Source organism: Haemorhous mexicanus, chromosome 2 (genome assembly GCF_027477595.1).
Source record: "Haemorhous mexicanus isolate bHaeMex1 chromosome 2, bHaeMex1.pri, whole genome shotgun sequence".
NCBI classification, from domain to species: domain Eukaryota; kingdom Metazoa; phylum Chordata; class Aves; order Passeriformes; family Fringillidae; genus Haemorhous; species Haemorhous mexicanus.
Window position 1 is genome coordinate 41626318 of NC_082342.1, and position 18844 is coordinate 41645161.

The window sequence follows — 18844 nt, forward strand, 5'->3', positions numbered from 1 at the left end:
GGAATTGACTGGACCCTTTTATCTACATTCACAGAATCATAAAATTCCATTTTCCCCAATAAACTTTGATTCATCATTTCTCCCACTTTTGGTTGCTACTCCACATTTCCATTACAAGTCCTGTATATGTCCAAAATACACTTCCCATATGTCCTACAGGGTGTTCCCTTGCCCCTTTAAGCAGTAATACTCTCAGTTTATAGTTATCCTGAGAGATGCTCCCTAGTCAACCCTCTTTGGTGATTTTCTCACCTGGACCATGGACTGATTGCTGTGCTGTGAAAACCCTAGAAGAAGCCAGGTTAGGGCTCCATTTCCCTGTGAGGATATTTTGGTTCCCCTCATTTCTGTGCATTGACAGAGATTGATCTTTAGCCACACCAGTGGCCCCTCTTCCCTTTCTTTGCCATGCTACAAGACTCCTGATCATTTGGTGCAATCTGTGAAACTTGCTCCTTTGAAATTAACCCTTATTCTGTAAGAACAGAAAACAAGGTGAATTTATTTGAAGTGGGGTTCATCCACTCACAGTTGAGCCTCTGTGCTCCTTTGTGTCTGTGGAGATGAGTGCTTTGCCACACAACCTTGCAGATTCTTTTTGTGTAATTTGAGAGGCATCCACTTTTGCATCCAGAGAAACTTTTGCTGAACTCAAACTGAATGTCTACTTAGATGCTGCTTTCTACACCCCAGCTACTGCCTGCTTGGAGTGAATCTATGGAACTGTAAATTGACATCAATTCTTAATTGTTAATAAAAGTATTTTAGGAAAAAAATAAATTAAACCAAGAGTAAAAAAATTACTGCAATTCTGCAATTACTGACAAAATTACTGCTACTCATCCATTCTAGAACATGGAGGTGAAACCCCTGAGCTACTAATATTGAGTACAAACTAATATTTAGACCAGTCTCAGTATGTATGTCCAGGCATGCAGTCAGCTCACAGACCTACATTACACTAATCAGAACTATGTGAGAGTCTGGAGGATAATTCAGCTAACTGTGGGTAAGATTCAGACTTCTCATGTCACATTAATAAGGTCCAGGATGACCAAAACATCTGTAGAAAACACAAAACCAGAGAGAAGGTTCTCCTCCCTTCCTGAAACCCCACCAAGATGTTGCAGTCGTTTTCCCCATGGACAGCATGTGAAAAATGAACTTCAGCTGGTGTTGAAGCTGTATGGCTTGTTTTCTACTAGAGAACACTTTGTCACCTGAGAAATCAGCAGCAGAAATACTGATTAATACATACAGAATCAAATAAATTAAAGCAGAAGAATGGGAGGTCTGACAAAGCTCATAATACATTCCAGCAATTATAGAATGGTAGTGAGTGATGTATACAGCTTCTCTAGCCCTTCATAAGGAAACATTTTAATATAGAATTAATGAAATAATCACTTTTCTATTATGTCCCTCTTGCCTTTTACTCTCCCTGAGATGAACTGAGTGGAATCTCTTAGGCTGTCCATCAACTATTCTCATTCCTCACTTCTAGTCAAGAGTTTTCCAAGTTAACACTTTCCCTTTTCTGTCAACATATGTTGAGACAGCCATCTCAACAGGACTCCATCCTTACAGAAAAGGCCAAGGCCACAGCAAATGTATATAGGCATGTCCAATTTTAAAATGTCTGGATTTTTCTTTGTGGTTTTCTAAATAGGAACTGGAATTTCAATGGGAACACCTGCACCTCTTTTTACATTTATAAATTAACTTGTTTACTACAGCACCTCTAAAAAGATGCTGAAGCCTAAATTTAAGTGTGCCCTCATGAAAACCCTTGGAGCAAAGGTGGGATTCTTCAGGACTGCCTATGTGACCTTAAAATGAGATTTGTTATCAATGAAAAAACAGCTCTAGAGCTTGCATGTGAGTTTCACATCAGCCACCATTCCTTGGACAACTTCAAAGGTAAATTCTGCATTAGGACAGCTCTTTCTTCTAGTGATGCAGTAGTGGAGACAGGCAGGATAACACTGAGTTTGCAGGGTAATTTGTAGTTTTATTGATACAGAAGATAAAAGTTTTACAGAACATCAGGCAAACCCATCCTCTTATATGCCCAATACTTGAGGATGAACAGTTACAGACAAGAAAATTATCCAGTTACCTGTAGTGCAGCTAATGATTAAATTACATTAAAACTGTTAACAATATTATATTGTAAAATATAAGTTCATATACAGTATATAAATACAAAGGCTTTCTGCTCCTTGTCAGGAACATAAGCTAATCACACATTTTGCAGTTCAATTTAGCTTATGCTAAAGTACATTTCCATCTTAAATATATACCTTAATGTAAACCCTACCTATGAAATCTCTCAGTTTCATTCCCCACCTCTTAACTTGCAAATAATATTACAGCACTTTAAAAGCTGAATGAACACTCTTGTTCAGAAGAGGCTTCTGTCAGAATTTCCTCTCTCTTAAATCTTTGGCAATGCTTTACAGGACACTCTCATTAGTCAGACTTAGTTTTTTAACACATGACATTTTAATCTTATCCAAAGCAGGACACTCTGATTCCTGACTCCTTCTGTCTGAAAGAGCAGGCCATGCAAATGTATGAGTGTTAAAATTATAAAAATCCTACACTGTAGGAGAAAATTGACATTGTGCAAAATACATTAATAAACATTTTAAAGATTCAAAAGATACAACATTGTTAGACTTGGCTACACTGGCCAACTGCATATAAACACTACTTCATACCTGGTCAGTCGGTGGCCATTCACTGCTCTGGAAACCTCTGCCTTGACAGGTTGCACTGCAGTCAGAGCAGGAAGATGTGCATGGCTTTGTATTAGGGCCAGCCTTTCCAAGGTCTGATGGCTAAGATTAGAACCCTCAAACCTATCAAGCTTCTGAACAAGTTATCTGACTTTCACAAGGACGTGTTACATTCACTGGGTACCAGGGCCACCTCTGTAGGCTGTAGGTATCCAGCTCAGCAAATATTCATTGATAGAACTGTGGCAGTATTCACTTGCACCTGACAAAATCACCACCAAACTCTGAACTGGACCAGTCCTTCCGCACCCTGGTTAGAAGCACCTTCTCAGAGCTGCTCACCAGGACACAGCTGAAGCAGAACAGATATGAATGGACTTCAAAGCCCTTTATTCTCCCAATACACAAGTAGAAAGATGAAAAACCAAGAGGAAAAGTTACTTGCTTTTAAATCCTTTAAGTCCTACTAAAGATGTTTCTTGCAGAAGTATTTCATGTCAAGTAAAATATGCTGCACAGAAATAAATTCTATAGGTGTGTAGCATATGGGTTAGGTAAGTAACAGATTCACTATGAAACAGATGGAAACACTGAGATTTAATGTCTTTTAAAACAGCTAAAAGACTAAAAAACCTTCAAGATTAAAAGCTGAAGTTACCTTTTTCTTTTCTGCTAACTACCCTTGTTTGCTCCACTGTGGCACTTCCATAAGAAAGGTTGATCTGTGGTATCACACAGGCAGACTCATCCCTTCCAAGTGCCTGCCAAGTATTTAAAACTTTGTCCATGCTAAAATCAAAATTAGAGCATTGCTCAGAACTATTGCTTGAAAAATACGTGCAGTTTAAACTACATGCTGTAACAAACCCCTATCAGAAATGCCCTCATCCACATGGAGATAAAAGTGCACATTACAGTCACCAGATGGTAGATGACAGTGGAAATATTCTTAAGAGAAAATATAAATATAGATATATTTAGCAGTATATTACTCTAGCACTGTAATGCCAAATGGTAGATTACCAAATGGCAAATTTCTGAGGAATATACTGAAGGCAGGCAAAATATTACATTTATTTCTATCTTAATTTGTATGACTACAGTGGAAAGGTTTTGGCATAACATATTTCTTGGGGGAATGTTATGATTAAAAATATTCCATAGAAAAATTTGTTTCTTTGTAACAGGAATGAGTATGATAAATAGTTGTTATTGCACAAACTATAGGGTTTTTAGAAAACAAGACCAAAAATAGTGCTTCAACATTTGGAGTGAAAGTCATCTATGAAGTGTGAGACAGAAAGTCAAATAGAAACCTGAAAATCAGGATTGTACATAGGGACTGAGCATGCAGGCTTGCTAAACAAAACTAATTTCTACCCAGATACCAACTTATGAACTATTTTTTTCTTCCAAAAAAGTCAAAAGAAGCAAAAATACGTGAAGACGATATTAGGTTCTACTTAAGGCAGAACATAAGAATGCAAAAATAATTATTATATGTTCCAATAGAAATATAGATATGTAGTCTACAGACTTCAAGCCAGAGGCAATAAAAAATACAGCATTTCATACTTTTGTATAGTTGAAATCAAGGTTAAAGAAATTGTGTAAAAAATGGGTCAGGGAAACAGTTACCAAAATGTACAAAAATAAACTGCTTATCATGTGTGATGTTGAATGTTTTTTCATGAAAGTAATATTGTTTTAATAAACAAAAAAAAATCTTGCAACTTTTTAGTCAAAGTCCAGAAGAGATATATAATTACTTTCTAAAAAAATAATGTATTTTCACATGTATATCCTACGTCTTACAAACTGTACCTCTTTACACAGTACCAGTAGTTGAAAGCAGGTCCTGAGTCAAGAATTTCTTGTTAAGGAACGAAATAGTTCACAGTGCCTGGTTAATTACTTTAACCCAACCACCAAGTCTGTAGAATTTATATCTGCAGGAAAGCTCCCTGTTGCATTAGCAAGAACTGTGGACTCAGGATAAATGATTTCTTCAACCGTCACATATGTCCCTGTTAAAAATCCAACAAATCCAACAACAGCTATAAAAACATCTTTAAATATTGTCCATAAACTTAGGTTTTCCTTGTAGAAAGTGAGGATTTCAACCAGAGGTGGCAGAATCAGTCCCAGAGTGCTGCTGCTGACGGCTCCGACGAAAGAAATCACCAGGTCTAGGCGAGGGATCAGAACTGCTACAGCACCTAAAGCATAACAGGAGAAATGGGGGATTCAGACTCAATGTTCTCATGAGAAACAAAACTGCAACAAACACATAACCGAGTGGTTAGGGCTTTTTAGAAAGCTCCATCATTCAGTATTTTTCCAGCTCCATGTGGTGTGCACTATACAGATAAATGCACACACTTGTCAGTAACCCACATCTTTGTGCTCATCTGAGAGACCCAGCTTCAATTCTGAGTTTTTGCATGAGCTGGCAGAGCATCAAGTTTAAGTATTCTTGTACTTACAGGGTAAAGAGATTTGGCCTGCAAATCATGAAGAAATGAAAAATATGAAATTGCAAGGAAATGTTTTATTTTTTGGTTGTCAGTAGATTTTTAGTATGAAAGAATAAAAGCCGAGGAAGAGTACAAGGGGCTGTTGCATACTGCTCAGGACACAGGGCAAAAATATATTATTGTCTATTAATTTGTATAATAATCTGAAAATCACATACAATTATTCAAAATGAGCAAACCTGTTGATGAACAAACCTGTGTGGCTTGGCAGTCAAACAGTCATTTAAGTGACTTTTACCTACACACTTGAACAATCTTGGTTGGTACAACTGCATTCAGTCTGTAAAATGTCGCTGTAATAGTTGCCTAGTTAACGAAATGAGAACTTGGCCCTGCCAAGAAGAGTCTGAACACAAGGCCCAGTAAGCCTTTTAAGCTTGGCCAGTGTCACCTCCTGAAACTACAACAGTTACAGAAACAGAATCCATCATGTTGGATCAGAAACACTTCTGGTTTTAACTGCTTTGGCTGGCAAGGACCCCTAGTATTAACTCAGATACACCAGTTGTGTCATGTTTTCAGTCCTGGATTAAAAACAGCTTTCAAAAACCTCCACATGACCCCTGTATGTGGTAGAAATATTTTTTTTCCCTTCCATGAATATACTGCCTTTTAAGTATCAGACAGTGTAAACATCCACAGCATCAGCCTGTTTGCACCCTTCCACCACATCTCAAGACAAAGAAGCAATCATAAATAAAGGGGAAGGGGAAAAGAGGTGTAAATACTACCAGCACACAAAAAATACCATGTAATATGTTTTGGTTTTTACCTAACTCCCTTCTTCACTCTGAAGCCAAAATAAAAGCATGTTTGGTTTTAGTTCAATTTCACTGACCATATGTTGTGCAGTGTTTATGGTAATGAACAAATGGAACAAGCAGGAAGGAGATCTCCGCAAAATATGTGAGGATGAAAACCAAAAGGTGTGTATTAGCTTTATAATGCATAACCATGAAGTTGTGCTTTCTATTTGCAGAGTGTCTTTGCTGTGGGCTGAATGGCAGCAGCTGCATCAAATTCTGGACACTGTGATTATGAAAGGCAGCATACTCAAATGATGTTCCTGTTGGTGTCCTCCATTGAGAATAACTTTGGGAAATCTGCACTGGAAAATAAACTCAAAATTCACTTACCAAACACAACAATTGTCCACTGCTACCTGGCAACTGTTTGCTACACATCTTAATGAAACTTCTAACTATGGAGTTCTCACATAAGAAAGAGTTAAGACTAAAAGGTATAAACCTGCAGAGGGAGAGTGGATTCACTAGCACATCCTATTTGAAAAGAACATATCATGCACAGATCTGCTAGAAAAACAAAAAATCAATTTGCTCCTGCTTGAGACAACTGTAGTTTATTAACACTTTGGGATTCTACAGAGATATGAGAGGCACTGTTTAGTGCCTCTCAAAGAAAAACTGGGCAGAGACAGAAGTGGAAACCTTATAAACATCCTGGCACTCAAAAATAGATAAGACAGGCTTTTTTTTCTCCCACTGTTGGGATGGACCTACTCAATGCCAAACAGTTTCTTCCGTTACATGATGTGACATTTGGAGACTGGAAATGTCACCTGTTTATGCATTATCCAGGACAAAGCTGAATGAAGTGCAAAAGGAATTATGCCAAAGTTAATAAAAGTCACTAAATACCCACCACTGTAACTTTTGCAGCCATAAATGTTCAAGCCACAAGAGTAGGCACCATTAATGTACAAACAATACAAGAGGAGCACTCAGACCAGATTGCTAAGTGTGATACTTACACAGCCATACAGAGTCCAAAAGTAATTGAAAAGTGCAGCTGAAGTGTATTGCAGTGTCTGGTAAAACTCCCAGCTAATGACTATGTTGAATGTGTTGTTCTAAAGTAAAAGAGAGGGCTGCACACTTATTATCTTGCCAATTCAATAGGTGTAGTGGGTGTATTCATTAAATACAGATTTTCAACTTCTGTAATAGACCTCTTTCAGTTCCACATGTGTCCAGAGTTTAGAAGGCACTCATTAATTTATAGTTCATAGTTTTGATTCCAACACTTATTAAAATAATGAGACTGTGTTTCTTATTTTTTAATTGGAAAAAAATCCAACTCTAGTTTGTAATTGCTGCAAGTTACAGAAAAACAAAATGCAGTGTGTTGATTTGAATCTCATCAAACGTTTGTCTGACTCATACAAATTTGTATGAATCTGGATATTGCTGTGGGAGGAGGTTTGGAAAAGTGTTTCAAGGTTTTAATTAGTGTCTTATTTATTCCCTAACAAGCCAAGAGAAATACAATGCATGTTTATTACCTAGCAAAGAATGTATTCAAGAGTTAACAAAGGGCTCCTTTTTCCAGAAGCAAATAAGGGGCATTCCTACAGGCAGGAAGCCTGATTTTCCCAGCCATTTGTAGGTGTCAAAAATACAATGTAAAGAAGAAATTCTGATCCTTTATCAGCAGTCATGAAACCTTCTGGTTTGGAAGCTCAGCTGAAGAAGTAAGTTCTGTATTAGTAATAAGACACATTTTTTGGTCAACAGTTAAATTGTCTTTAGGCTTGAATAGAAGAGTGTGGGCCATATGAACAAAGCATTCTGCAGAGATAACAAGAGGTATAACCATATTGCTTCTACCTTAAACTCTGCAGTCTAATCTCAAAAACTGCAACTCATGGTTTCTCCAGTCTCTCTCAGCGATGTAGTTCCACATTTGGGTCAGCTGAGACTTTTTGAGGGGAGGAATGCTGTAGTACAATGTTTAGGTTTTCTTAAAGGACATAACACCCCAGTGGGAAGATACTCCTAATTTTATTCTCTTTATTTTGTAGTGCTGCTTCTTTTACAACTTTTTTTCTTTGTTACAGAATCAGCAAATTACTCGCTAGACTTGCTTGTTGGGAGGCAATTCCAGTGAGATTGCTGGGGAGAAACAAAGTTTTGCCATTTCCACTGAAAAATGCATTATACCTGCTGATGAAGTCAAGTATGTGATTACCATATCCCAATACTTCCTCCAGTAATCAAATATTGAGCTACCTTATTTCTATCAGAAACTAATGCATATGCCATGCTAAATCCTTGAGCAGGATGGGCACAGCTCTAATTAGGATCTATGGACCTAAGTAAAGATATTGACTATAACTGTGGACCTATCCATAGATAGCTCAAAAGCAAAGCATATTATGATTTCATCAGGACACTTTAATCACAGAGCTCATCTAAAAAGCCTTTATCTCCATATTTCTAGTAGGACTTAATTAATTTACAAGCATCTTTAGGAAGCCAGAAACCAATTTTGAAATTTAAAATGTGAATAATAATAATTTCTGCTGTATTTTCCTTTTGCTCAATAATAACGCTATTTAATATTTCTTCACAAAAATCATTAAAAGAAATAACTTTTTCTGATAATACCAGATTTTAGATTTTATCTAGGTATTCAGACATAATTCTGACAAAGAAAACCATGTCAGTGGTATTCAAATATTGCATCTGACAAAAAGAAGTAGTACATACACTACCAGATCAGTAGTATGGCCCAAAAAAATTGTCCTAACAGCAGGTTTTATAAATAGGCATAGTCAAAAAGATTGGGTGCTTCTTAAGTACATTCATTCTTAAGAACATACATTCTTAAGTACATTCAAAAAATGTTGGGTATTACTAGGGAGTGGTTAACTTCACACAACTGAAAAGCAAATTGTCCAAGCTACACACAAGCAGTTCTCTTCAAAGGGAAGTGACAGTGCTGAGGAGGCCCCTGTCCTGCAGGAAGCCAGTATACACCAAACTTTCTATCTGTACCACTTTTCCAGGACCAGAGAGCAGACTACGACATTGATGTGTTAGAGATGGGTGTCTGACATCCATATGACCTTCCAAAAGCACAAAATAAAATTGTATTCTTAGGATACAGATGTCTATGATATGGTAAGGAAAGGGTCCCTTCCAGGAGTTAAAACTGCCAAGAATTCTGCTTGTAGGTAAAACAGCAATTCAAAACATCAGCCTGAATGCTCTTTCCTAATCTAATATCCCAGGCTGCTCTCTCTGTCCATCTTTCTTTAGTGCAGCAATGCTCAGCCACTCAATCTGGCATCCTTCCCTTCCCCCTACTGCAGTGTTTCCTGGATCCCCTTCCTTAATGCAGCACCTGCATATTTTCTTCCAACTCCCTCCTCCTTTTCTGCAACACTTCCCTCCACATTGCCCAAGGTTTTTTTCCTTTATCTCTTGTGAGAATGGAAAAACATTTCTCTGATATGGACTGCCCCAGAAGGCTCAGCCAGTTTGGCTGCAAGGAGCATACACGTGCAGGCTGGACAACCAGCAAGTCAAGATAACATCATCTTCTCAAGTCCTACATCACAATTAAAACTATTCACCTTTTAAAAATAAATGTCAAAGTCTAACAAAATCTAATGTTTCCATGAGAAGTTGCTCATGTAAATTAATAAAAAAGAATGCCTTCCATGAGAGAATGCCTTCCACACTGGACACCAAACTGTTTTGATACATATGTACTAAGGAATACAAGATCAAGTAGAAACCGTTATCCATCTGCAGATAAACCAATGCAAATAATAAAGAACACTTGTGAATAATTTACATGTTGATACCTGCAGTTTAAAGAAAGGATTTTAGTTAAAGATTCTGGTATAATTTTACCTTATTTTTTGCTAAAAATGATAATTAACATAGGGTTAGGTGGTGTTTGTCTCAGCTGTTGAGACATTAAGATTATAAGATACATATACAAGATAATTTTTAAAGATCTACTTAGATTGTCTTCATGAAAAGTAATTTTCTTAATCTAGTTTTCTAAAAAGCATACTTTTAACTTTGCTCAATCTCAAAACCAAAACTAAATGGGAAAAGGAACAAAGCAGAATACAGGTTGCAGTTATACTATGAGGTGACAAATTGTACTTGCACATTGGAGAGAAAGAGGGACAGCTTGCACACAGGACAACCACACACATCATCTAGTTTGGCTTTGTTCCCTTTGGAATGAAAAACTCCTTCATCATTACCTTCCTGCAACACATAGTATGAGAGACGGAAACATAAAGTACTTCACTTGCCCTCACACTACACCACCACATTTCTGATTGCTTTGTCCTGTGCTAGTAGGAAAGACCAGACTCAGACAGGAGAAGATGGTTTCAATGTCCTAATCCTTCACAAGGAGAGGTGACAAAGGACACTGCCCTGACACACAGCAGGGAATGGACAGATCCATCCCTTCCCCAGAGCCCCCCTCTTTTCTCAAATATGTAAATAAATTCAGTTTTTACAGCACTTTGCATCCAAGATTTCAAAACTGTTATCAAAAGGGTTTTTATTATTTTTATTCCTTAAGTAGAAAGACACATGAAGAATGACACAGACCAAAGTGCAATTTAACAGCAGCATTGAGTCCAGTCTTCTTACCAGGCTACTTAAAATACCTACAGCCAGGGCAAAGGACTGGCACATACCACTGCTATGAGACACCTGTTTCAAGGCAGCATTCTCCCCTTGCTCCACTAATAAAATCACTCCCCTCAAGCTGTTATATACAACCCCAAAACTCAGTGCAGTTAGCTCAGATTTCAGCTTCCACAACCTGCACCCATTTTAAGCAAAATCAAGTGTCACAACAATCCAGTGCAGGAGGAGGCTGTGTGAGCAGGTGTGGCTTCACAGGGGCAGGGATAAAGCAGCAGTGACACAGCTACGATGCAATTGTTCCCCCTACTTTCCTCCTTGGGACCATCCAGACTGACTTCTCTCTCTGAGCCAAATGTCCAAGTAGTAGTTAACGGTAGCTTGGCCTCCTCATCCTGTTCTGCCTGTCCCCATCAGATCTTCAGAATTAATGTATTTTTACTAAGCAACCCCTTTGGATGGTGACACACCAAGAAAACCAGGCTGTGAGAGGCCAAGGAACGTCCTCACGCTGCAGTTAGTCCAGAGCTGCAGTACCAAGTGATCTTCACAAAACCAGCAAGCAGACGTGCTGGGCACAGCACACACCAGATTAGGTGTAAATGCATTTGACCATTTAGTTAACTACCATCCATGTGGTCAGAAATGGCACCTGTTTCAGGCTGTCACATCTGAAGCATTTTATTTATTAATTTGTCTCTGCAATAAATTTATTTGAGCTTTGCTGCTGATACTTTGTCATAAAAAAATCTTAGACATTCTCCAGTGAAATAATGCAGCCAGCTGTTAACATGCATTTCTGGATTCAAGGAATGAATGCAAAGCATACAGCAAAACTCAGTAATACTGAGCTCCAAATGGATGATCCTAGACCTTCAAAGTACTGACACTTCCCACTGGCAGTCTCCTTCTCATTCTACAGGCTCACCAGAAACGAATCCACAATTGAACTTTCGTCCTCTTTGTCTCACTCTCTCAACATAATTTGTGGCTCTGAGACAGCTGAAAGGTTTCCAACCACACAAGCAAAAATTAATGTTTGCTTGTCCAAGGACAAGACTGTTTTTGCTACAGAGAGCAGAGGTGAAGAAAAGAGCCAGGAGGAGTGGTTAAGCTTGAAGAGCCAGCCATACTGCTTCCAATGATGCTAAAGAATGGTATTTTCCAATATTCACCATCACCACTCCATAGTCCCCAACCTTTCTTCTTGGATGCACTGTATATATCAAGCTATCCCACATTAAAGGAAGCAGGGATACATGGCTGCTACTTTCTTGTTTCATAACAAAAGAAAAAATAAATTCAAATAATTTTGTATTAAAATTTTTATATTAAAAAGTTTGTCTTGCCATTACCCTTGAAAATAAAATTTTCATTATATCCCTTTTGATTACTACATAAAGCAAGAAATAATGTAGTGAAGATGAAATTGAACATACTTAGCTTTAATCTCAAGCTAATATACTTTGCTCCATAAACACATAAATATGAAGGAGAAACATCACCAAAGACACCTTTAGGAATAGTAAAAATTACTTCTCTTTATCCTTCAGGCTTCTTCTCCTGTTTCATAATAAAATTTTACATTTCTTTAATAAAGATAATTGAAGAAACAGATGATTAAGATGACAAGAAGCATCTGTTATTTTGGAATTCTTTTGTAGTAATAGAATCCATCAGGGTGCCATAAATTGTAACAATCATGCCAGGTAAATTATCTTCTCTAATCACCATCTAAGGACTAAACAATATATTAAGTAATAGAGTAAGTTAGCCCTCTCTCCTCTCACCAAGTATTAAAAAAAACAACATAACAAGGAGATTATGCTCTAAATAGCCTCTAAGAAACTTCTAAGTCCCTAACCCATGTTTTTGGGGAGCAGGGATTGTTTATATGTGCTACAGCTTCCACCAGCAGGAACACATTAATTTGCAGAATTTCCAAACAAGGAAGTGTACCAGACCAGTTTGCTTAATCAGAGAATTCATCACAGAGCTCTGTACTAAGAAAAACCACAAAGAAGAGATTTAAGCGAGGACATACCATAAAATAGAAATTTAGAAACATCATATGGAGAAGTCTGGATGTTCAGGAAATTCTACTAAACAGACACATTTAAGGGATGCTACAGGCAATAAGAAAAGCTTTTACAACCACACTGATAACAAAAGGCTGGAAGGAGGAAAGTGAGCCTGCTCCTGGATGGAGTGTGGGATTTAGGGACAGCACAGCCAGCAAAGGCTGAGGTATCCAGTGCTGCCTTGGCCTCAGTCAGCCTCCCAGTCCCTAGTGTCAAAGACCTCAATAAGAATTTCCTTTAGGAGATGAAGATTGAATCAGGGATTATTTGAGACAACTCAAATCATAAGAATATACAGAACATGAAGGGTTGCGTTCAAGAGTGTTAGGGAGAACTGGCCAATGTCCTTCTAACACCACTCTGTATTGTCTTTTACAAGTCATGGAATTTGGGGGAAATCCCTGGTGACAAGGGAAATTAAATGTTGTCAAGAAAGGCCAAAAGAATAATAGAGGGAGATACAGGCAAGTCATATTTACTTTGGTCCTTCGAAAAATCATGGAGCAAAGTCATCTTGGAGCATATTTCAAGGCACATGAAGGAGAAAGGTTATCTGGGAACAGAAAATTAATGGATTTATGTAGGAGAAATCACGTCTGACCATCCTGATAGCCTTCTTTGATACAATGTCTAGTTTTATAGATGAGAGGAGAGCAGTAGATGGCATTTACCTCAATTTTAGGAAGGTCTTTGACACTGTCTGCCACATATTCTTGTGTCTGAACCGAGGGAAAATCGATAAGTAAAAAACCTCAATGGACCAAACAATAGTTGTTAATGGGTTGTGCTCTACCTGGAGGCTGGTAAAAATCCTACAGCTAGTGGGGAAAGTAAAAGCTTCCTGTAAGTGATAAAAACACTAAATAATCACTTAAGATGACGTGAATTATTTTCTTTAAACCTAAAAAATGATAATGCACTCACCACACAACTAATATCTAAATATGTCCCTCTATCACAGAGTGCCAGTGTTGAAAGTCAGATGACATCACATTTAAATAAACATTAATTTACATCATTAATTTTTAATCCTGATTCTAAACTGGATTAAATTTGATATTTTAACAGTGATGTTCACAGTAACTTTATGCAAAATGGCCTAAAAGTATATTAATTCCTGCTTATTGATAACTTCAGATTACACATCATGTTATTTAAATAACAGCAGTACTTTACAAGACAAAATGCTTTAATCCATAGAGAAATTTTAGCCATTTTCAATTGGGAAGCCACACTCTGATTTTCACACAATGCTAAAAGTTTTTCATAAAAAGCAAATACATGGATTCTCATGTTGTTTTCAAGTATCTGAATTGGCCTACTTATTTTGGGCTGTGAAAAGCAGAGGTATTGGGTATAATTAGCAGCTATAGCATATGGCATGTACTCTATTATTACGGACATAGTAATAAATAACTTGCAAGCTTGCTGCAACATATCAAAAGTAAATTAAGAAATAATGCCCTTAAAAAGAAAACAATCACTAACAACCAGACTACAGTGGGATAACCAGTGCATTTCCAAAACAATGCTTTGAAACAGCTGGTGTGAGAGGCACGGTCTAGTTAAAGCCTGCTGTGGTGATTGATGATATAGAAACAAGAAGCTGCCAAGAGCCTTGGCTTCCTGGGGAGGATCATGTGGTCGAGGTTCAGCTCCCTGTGTTGACAGTATTGAATTATGGCCTGCAGTCCAAATCCATCAAAAAATGCAGTCATCTGCAGATGCTTTTAGTCTTAACTTGTTGGTATTTCACCTCACAAAATGAAGTTCAAAGAGAGCAGCTTGCTTCATCACATGGGTGAACTCACCTCCGGCTCAGCAGAGGGAAATTCAGGCACAGCTCCTGTCCTCTCCTAGCATCCCATCAGCCAAGCAGGGATCACACCTTGCCACGTGTCTGGGAACACTCACTGCATGCTAGGCACGCCCAAGGGGAAGGACCACCCTCCTAGGCATTCTTTCTTAGTTTTTTGTGTACCCAACAAAAATACGTGATTGCATGTCAGAAGCCTGTACCAACACATATTATCCTTTATCTGTAATTTTCAAAGAGCTCACCATCAGCTTTTCACCTTGATGGGAAATGAGATAAAATGACCTAGTGCTTACAGCAGTTATACAGGAATAAGGGAACTCAGGCTGGACATGCTCCTCGAAGGACTGAGGTTTAAGTCCCAAATACTGGGCTTTCACTGACAAAATTACCATTCAATTTTTTTTTTTTTTTTTCTAAATAAGGAACTGGGCTTCTGTTGTGTGAGCAGAAACTTTTTTTTCTGGCTATCCTCAAATGCTTTGCATTCTGTTTTAGGGGTGGTTTTTTTTTCCCATACCAACTCTATTTTTGGTAATGCTTTTAAGTGGACAGTGAAATGATTATATATAAATATGCTTTATAAAGCAGTATCAACTCCTGCAGAATAAAAGGCAATACTAAATATTGAGCATAAGATATTACTTTGTAATAACATAATTTTTAAACTAGCAGACATTACAGCCACCATATCAACTAATAAAACCAACCAAAAAAAAATCACAGTATGTAATACTACCTCCATACTTTGATACACATACTGGCCTTAATTAAAATTTATTTGAACATTCTTGTGGAAATTATTATGTATATTTGCTGTCTGTAGTCCTCATATTACTAAAAAATGAATTGCAGTAGTAAACCAGTTAAAAACATTACTTGTAAACTAGCAAAGAAAAAAGGTAAATTCCAGTATGTTTGAAATTCATCAAACCCCTAACTTTTTACTGTCCAAAAAATTCCTGTAATGATTTCATTGTTAACTCTGGACCACACTGATATTTATAATGTAATATTCAAATCTAGAGTAAATTTATAAAATAAAGTTCACCTTGAGGGGTAAGTATAGGCAAGATCTTACATTACTTTGCTGTTCCTGAAACACTGATCTGAATGTTGGAGCAATATTTTACTCTCAACCTAAACAGACCTAAACCTAAACCACTTTATTCCTTGCTAAGAGCTTTGTAAATATTGATTTAAGGATGTGATTATAACCATGGAGTTAGAATATTGATCTACCCATTTGCAGTGTAAGAATCAATTTAGAAAACAAGTGAAACACAAAATTGCCACAAGTTTTTTCAATTAGAAGAGATAATACTGCTGTTTATAAATCAGATGAGCAAGAATTTAATTAGTTTCCCTCTGGAAAAAAAAAGTGATGAAAGAAACAAGAAAAGGGAACAATGAAAATACTCACAAGAGAACGGAATCATCAAATGGCATCAGAATGGACTGGGAGGATTTCCAACATAAATAAAAAGACAAAAAACTATAGTAGATCTGCATTTAAGTAAAAGGGGGCTTAAGATAAGGTAGATCAGTATTGACTGTTGGTTTCTGGGCATAAACAAAAACTGATGGCTGGATCATCTTGAATGTAAACATAGGTCACAGGAAGAAACCCTATTTTATCAGTTAGGCACAGCTGAACACCATGGAGAATTTAGAGAACTGTGTGTTAATATGGTCAGACAACACAGCAGGTCAAAATTTTGCTCTCAGTGTCATGAACAAATATCCATACCTCGGTGGTAATGCTCTGTATCTGTTTTAATGCAAGTTTAGTGTTTTACCTCATGGATGGAAATACTCAGTACGTTTACTGGGTAATTATACTTAATTAGCAGAATATTTTTTAATAGTTTAATTTTATAAAATGTGGCTATGTAATTTGCATGCATTATATAATATTTATTACAGTTCATTATAAAAATAATACTTCAGATAACTATATCAAAAACCAAAAGGTAAAGGAAGAAATTCTGTATTTAACAGCACCAAATGTTGACAGATTAGGAACAGGTTTATGAGATCCCTTTCCAAAGACCTTGAAGGATCTATTACAAATGAAATGAAGAACAGCTTTTGTGCTATAGAACATTTTGATTTTATCCATTGCTTTTGTTATCACAAGGCATTTCATACACTGTCAAGAAAAAGGATTCTTTTTGGTGACACAAATCACTCAATAATTACAGTGTAAAAAAGAAAGTCCTTCAACAAGAAGAAAGAGAAAATGACAAGGTTTTATCCATCCCTCCTCTCATGGCATGAGTTTACAAGTATATCCACTCAAGCAGGTCATACAGCCATTTCTAAGCATCCTCCTCTTTGGAGTGAGTTGCAGTATTTCAGTAAGCCAGGGGAAGGAAAAACACATAAAAAACCAAAATAAAGCAATAATGCCAAAACCATAACACTACAAGGATTTAATTAATTTAAATATGCTATAAATTTTTCCTTATTTTTGCTCTAACACTTTAAAGCTGCCTTTATTATGACAAGCAATCTTTGAAGTACTAGCTCTGCAGTCTGGTGCAGTCATTATAATCAATCCACAGAGGACTTAATTCTCATATAGTTCCATTGGTTTCTCAAGACTAAGAGTTTGCTCCTTATTACACATGGTAAGCGTAGGTGAAACAAAACAAAGGTTAAAAATTGCTAATTTTGACCGAATGCAGTTCAGAAAGCACAACAAGCTGCTACCACTCAGAAGCCTCTCTCCCATCCTTTAAAAACAAGGCAGAAATTTGAAAACCTTTGTGAGATCAGCGTATCAAGCCACAAATCATGAGTAACACTCAGGCATCATTAATATTCTAGCTTTTATGCTTATTTGAAGCACTAGCAAAGAAAATGCCTGGAGTGACTAATTCCAGCTATGAAGTAATTTTTAAGAGACAATTGAAAGCAAAGCAATGTTTCACCCTTACTGAAAAGAAAAAGAGGCACTAGGATGCAGGTATACAAACCAGCACAAAAGTTATACTTTGATGGCCCTGAGTATTTGATTTATTTCTGTTTTCAATATGCAGGGAAAACCTCTCAAACATTCTCAAGGAATACTTTTGCTACTTTGCAATTTTCAAAATGCTTACTTGCAACCTGCTTATCATTTGTGGTATCTTGAAAAACTCTGTACATTTGGCTCTCTGCATAGCAATCTATCTATGCTTGAGGAAAAATGCATTTCCTCATCAATAAATTAGGAAAGTATTTCAAAAATAAGTTGCAACCCAACTTTGCAGCAGTGTTCTGCTGGATCTCATTTTAAGAGACTTACAATCAATTTTTGATTTTTTTTCACTCAGTGAACATTAAATATGGTATTTAGCTATTCAAATTTTAAATGCTCTCTCATCCTAACCTAGAAATGCAAAAGGGTAAGATCAGTTTTCTCATTTTTCACATGAGCTCATACCTTTTGTGTGATGCTGACTGCACTTCCCCTGCCTCCCCTGAGAAAGCAGAGGTTGCTCTTCAACAAGTAATGCCGCTACAGAAACATAATCAGACTTCCTGTCACTCTTAAATTTACATAAAATCCTACCTAAATGCCCTCTGTCAGCTGAGTGATCTCCAGAGCGTCACAAACATAGCACACAGAAGTTTGTGTCAGTTCTCCACTGAATTCTCCACATGGACAGAGTCCTTAACAAGGAATTCACTGGACCACAGTTTGTCACTGAGCCAGTATCTTGCTGGTCTGCTTAGAGGCATTAAAAATAATTACCACAAGAAAATCAAAACAAAATGTCTGCAATGTGTAAATGTAAAACGTACCTGGAGATGTTTAGCTGAATTATTTCCTTCCTGCTCAGCAGTCAAATCTTTCTGTGTGCTACATTTGTGGCTAAAACATGAAAGTGTGCACATGATTGCTTTAAACAGGTCCCTGATCAGTTAGCTGAACTAGTTGGACCATTTTCTTCTACCAGCTTATTGGGAGCACAGCATTTCCAAAAAGAAATGAAATCCTACAGGTCATGGCTGAGCCAGGGTTCTCTTTTTGTCTTGTTTCCCAGTTTGAGTTAGGAAGTCATACTCCAAGAGAGAAATGGCTACTGTGTCTAAGTTGCAAAGACTGGTAACAACATCTCTTAGCATTTTGCTCCATATTTTACATATGTTCCTGAAGGGAATTTGACAATAACTTTCATCTTCCTTTTCTCATAGAATTACCTAGCTCCCCAGTCATATTCACTGCCTTGCTCAGTAGAATGTCTGATAGGTCTTA

General features: G+C 37.2%; 1 protein-coding gene across 2 annotated transcripts in view; it reads right to left on the reverse strand.

The window, feature by feature from the left end:
• Window positions 1-1990: 1990 nt before the first annotated feature.
• Window positions 1991-18844, reverse strand: part of SLC36A4 (solute carrier family 36 member 4) — an 88164-nt gene continuing 71310 nt past the window's right edge. For both annotated transcript variants that reach the window (XM_059838541.1, XM_059838542.1), the window contains one exon: window positions 1991-4960. In XM_059838541.1, the coding sequence (XP_059694524.1) occupies window positions 4653-4960 (308 nt within the window). In that variant the 3' untranslated portion in view covers window positions 1991-4652. The remainder of the gene's footprint in view (window positions 4961-18844) is intronic.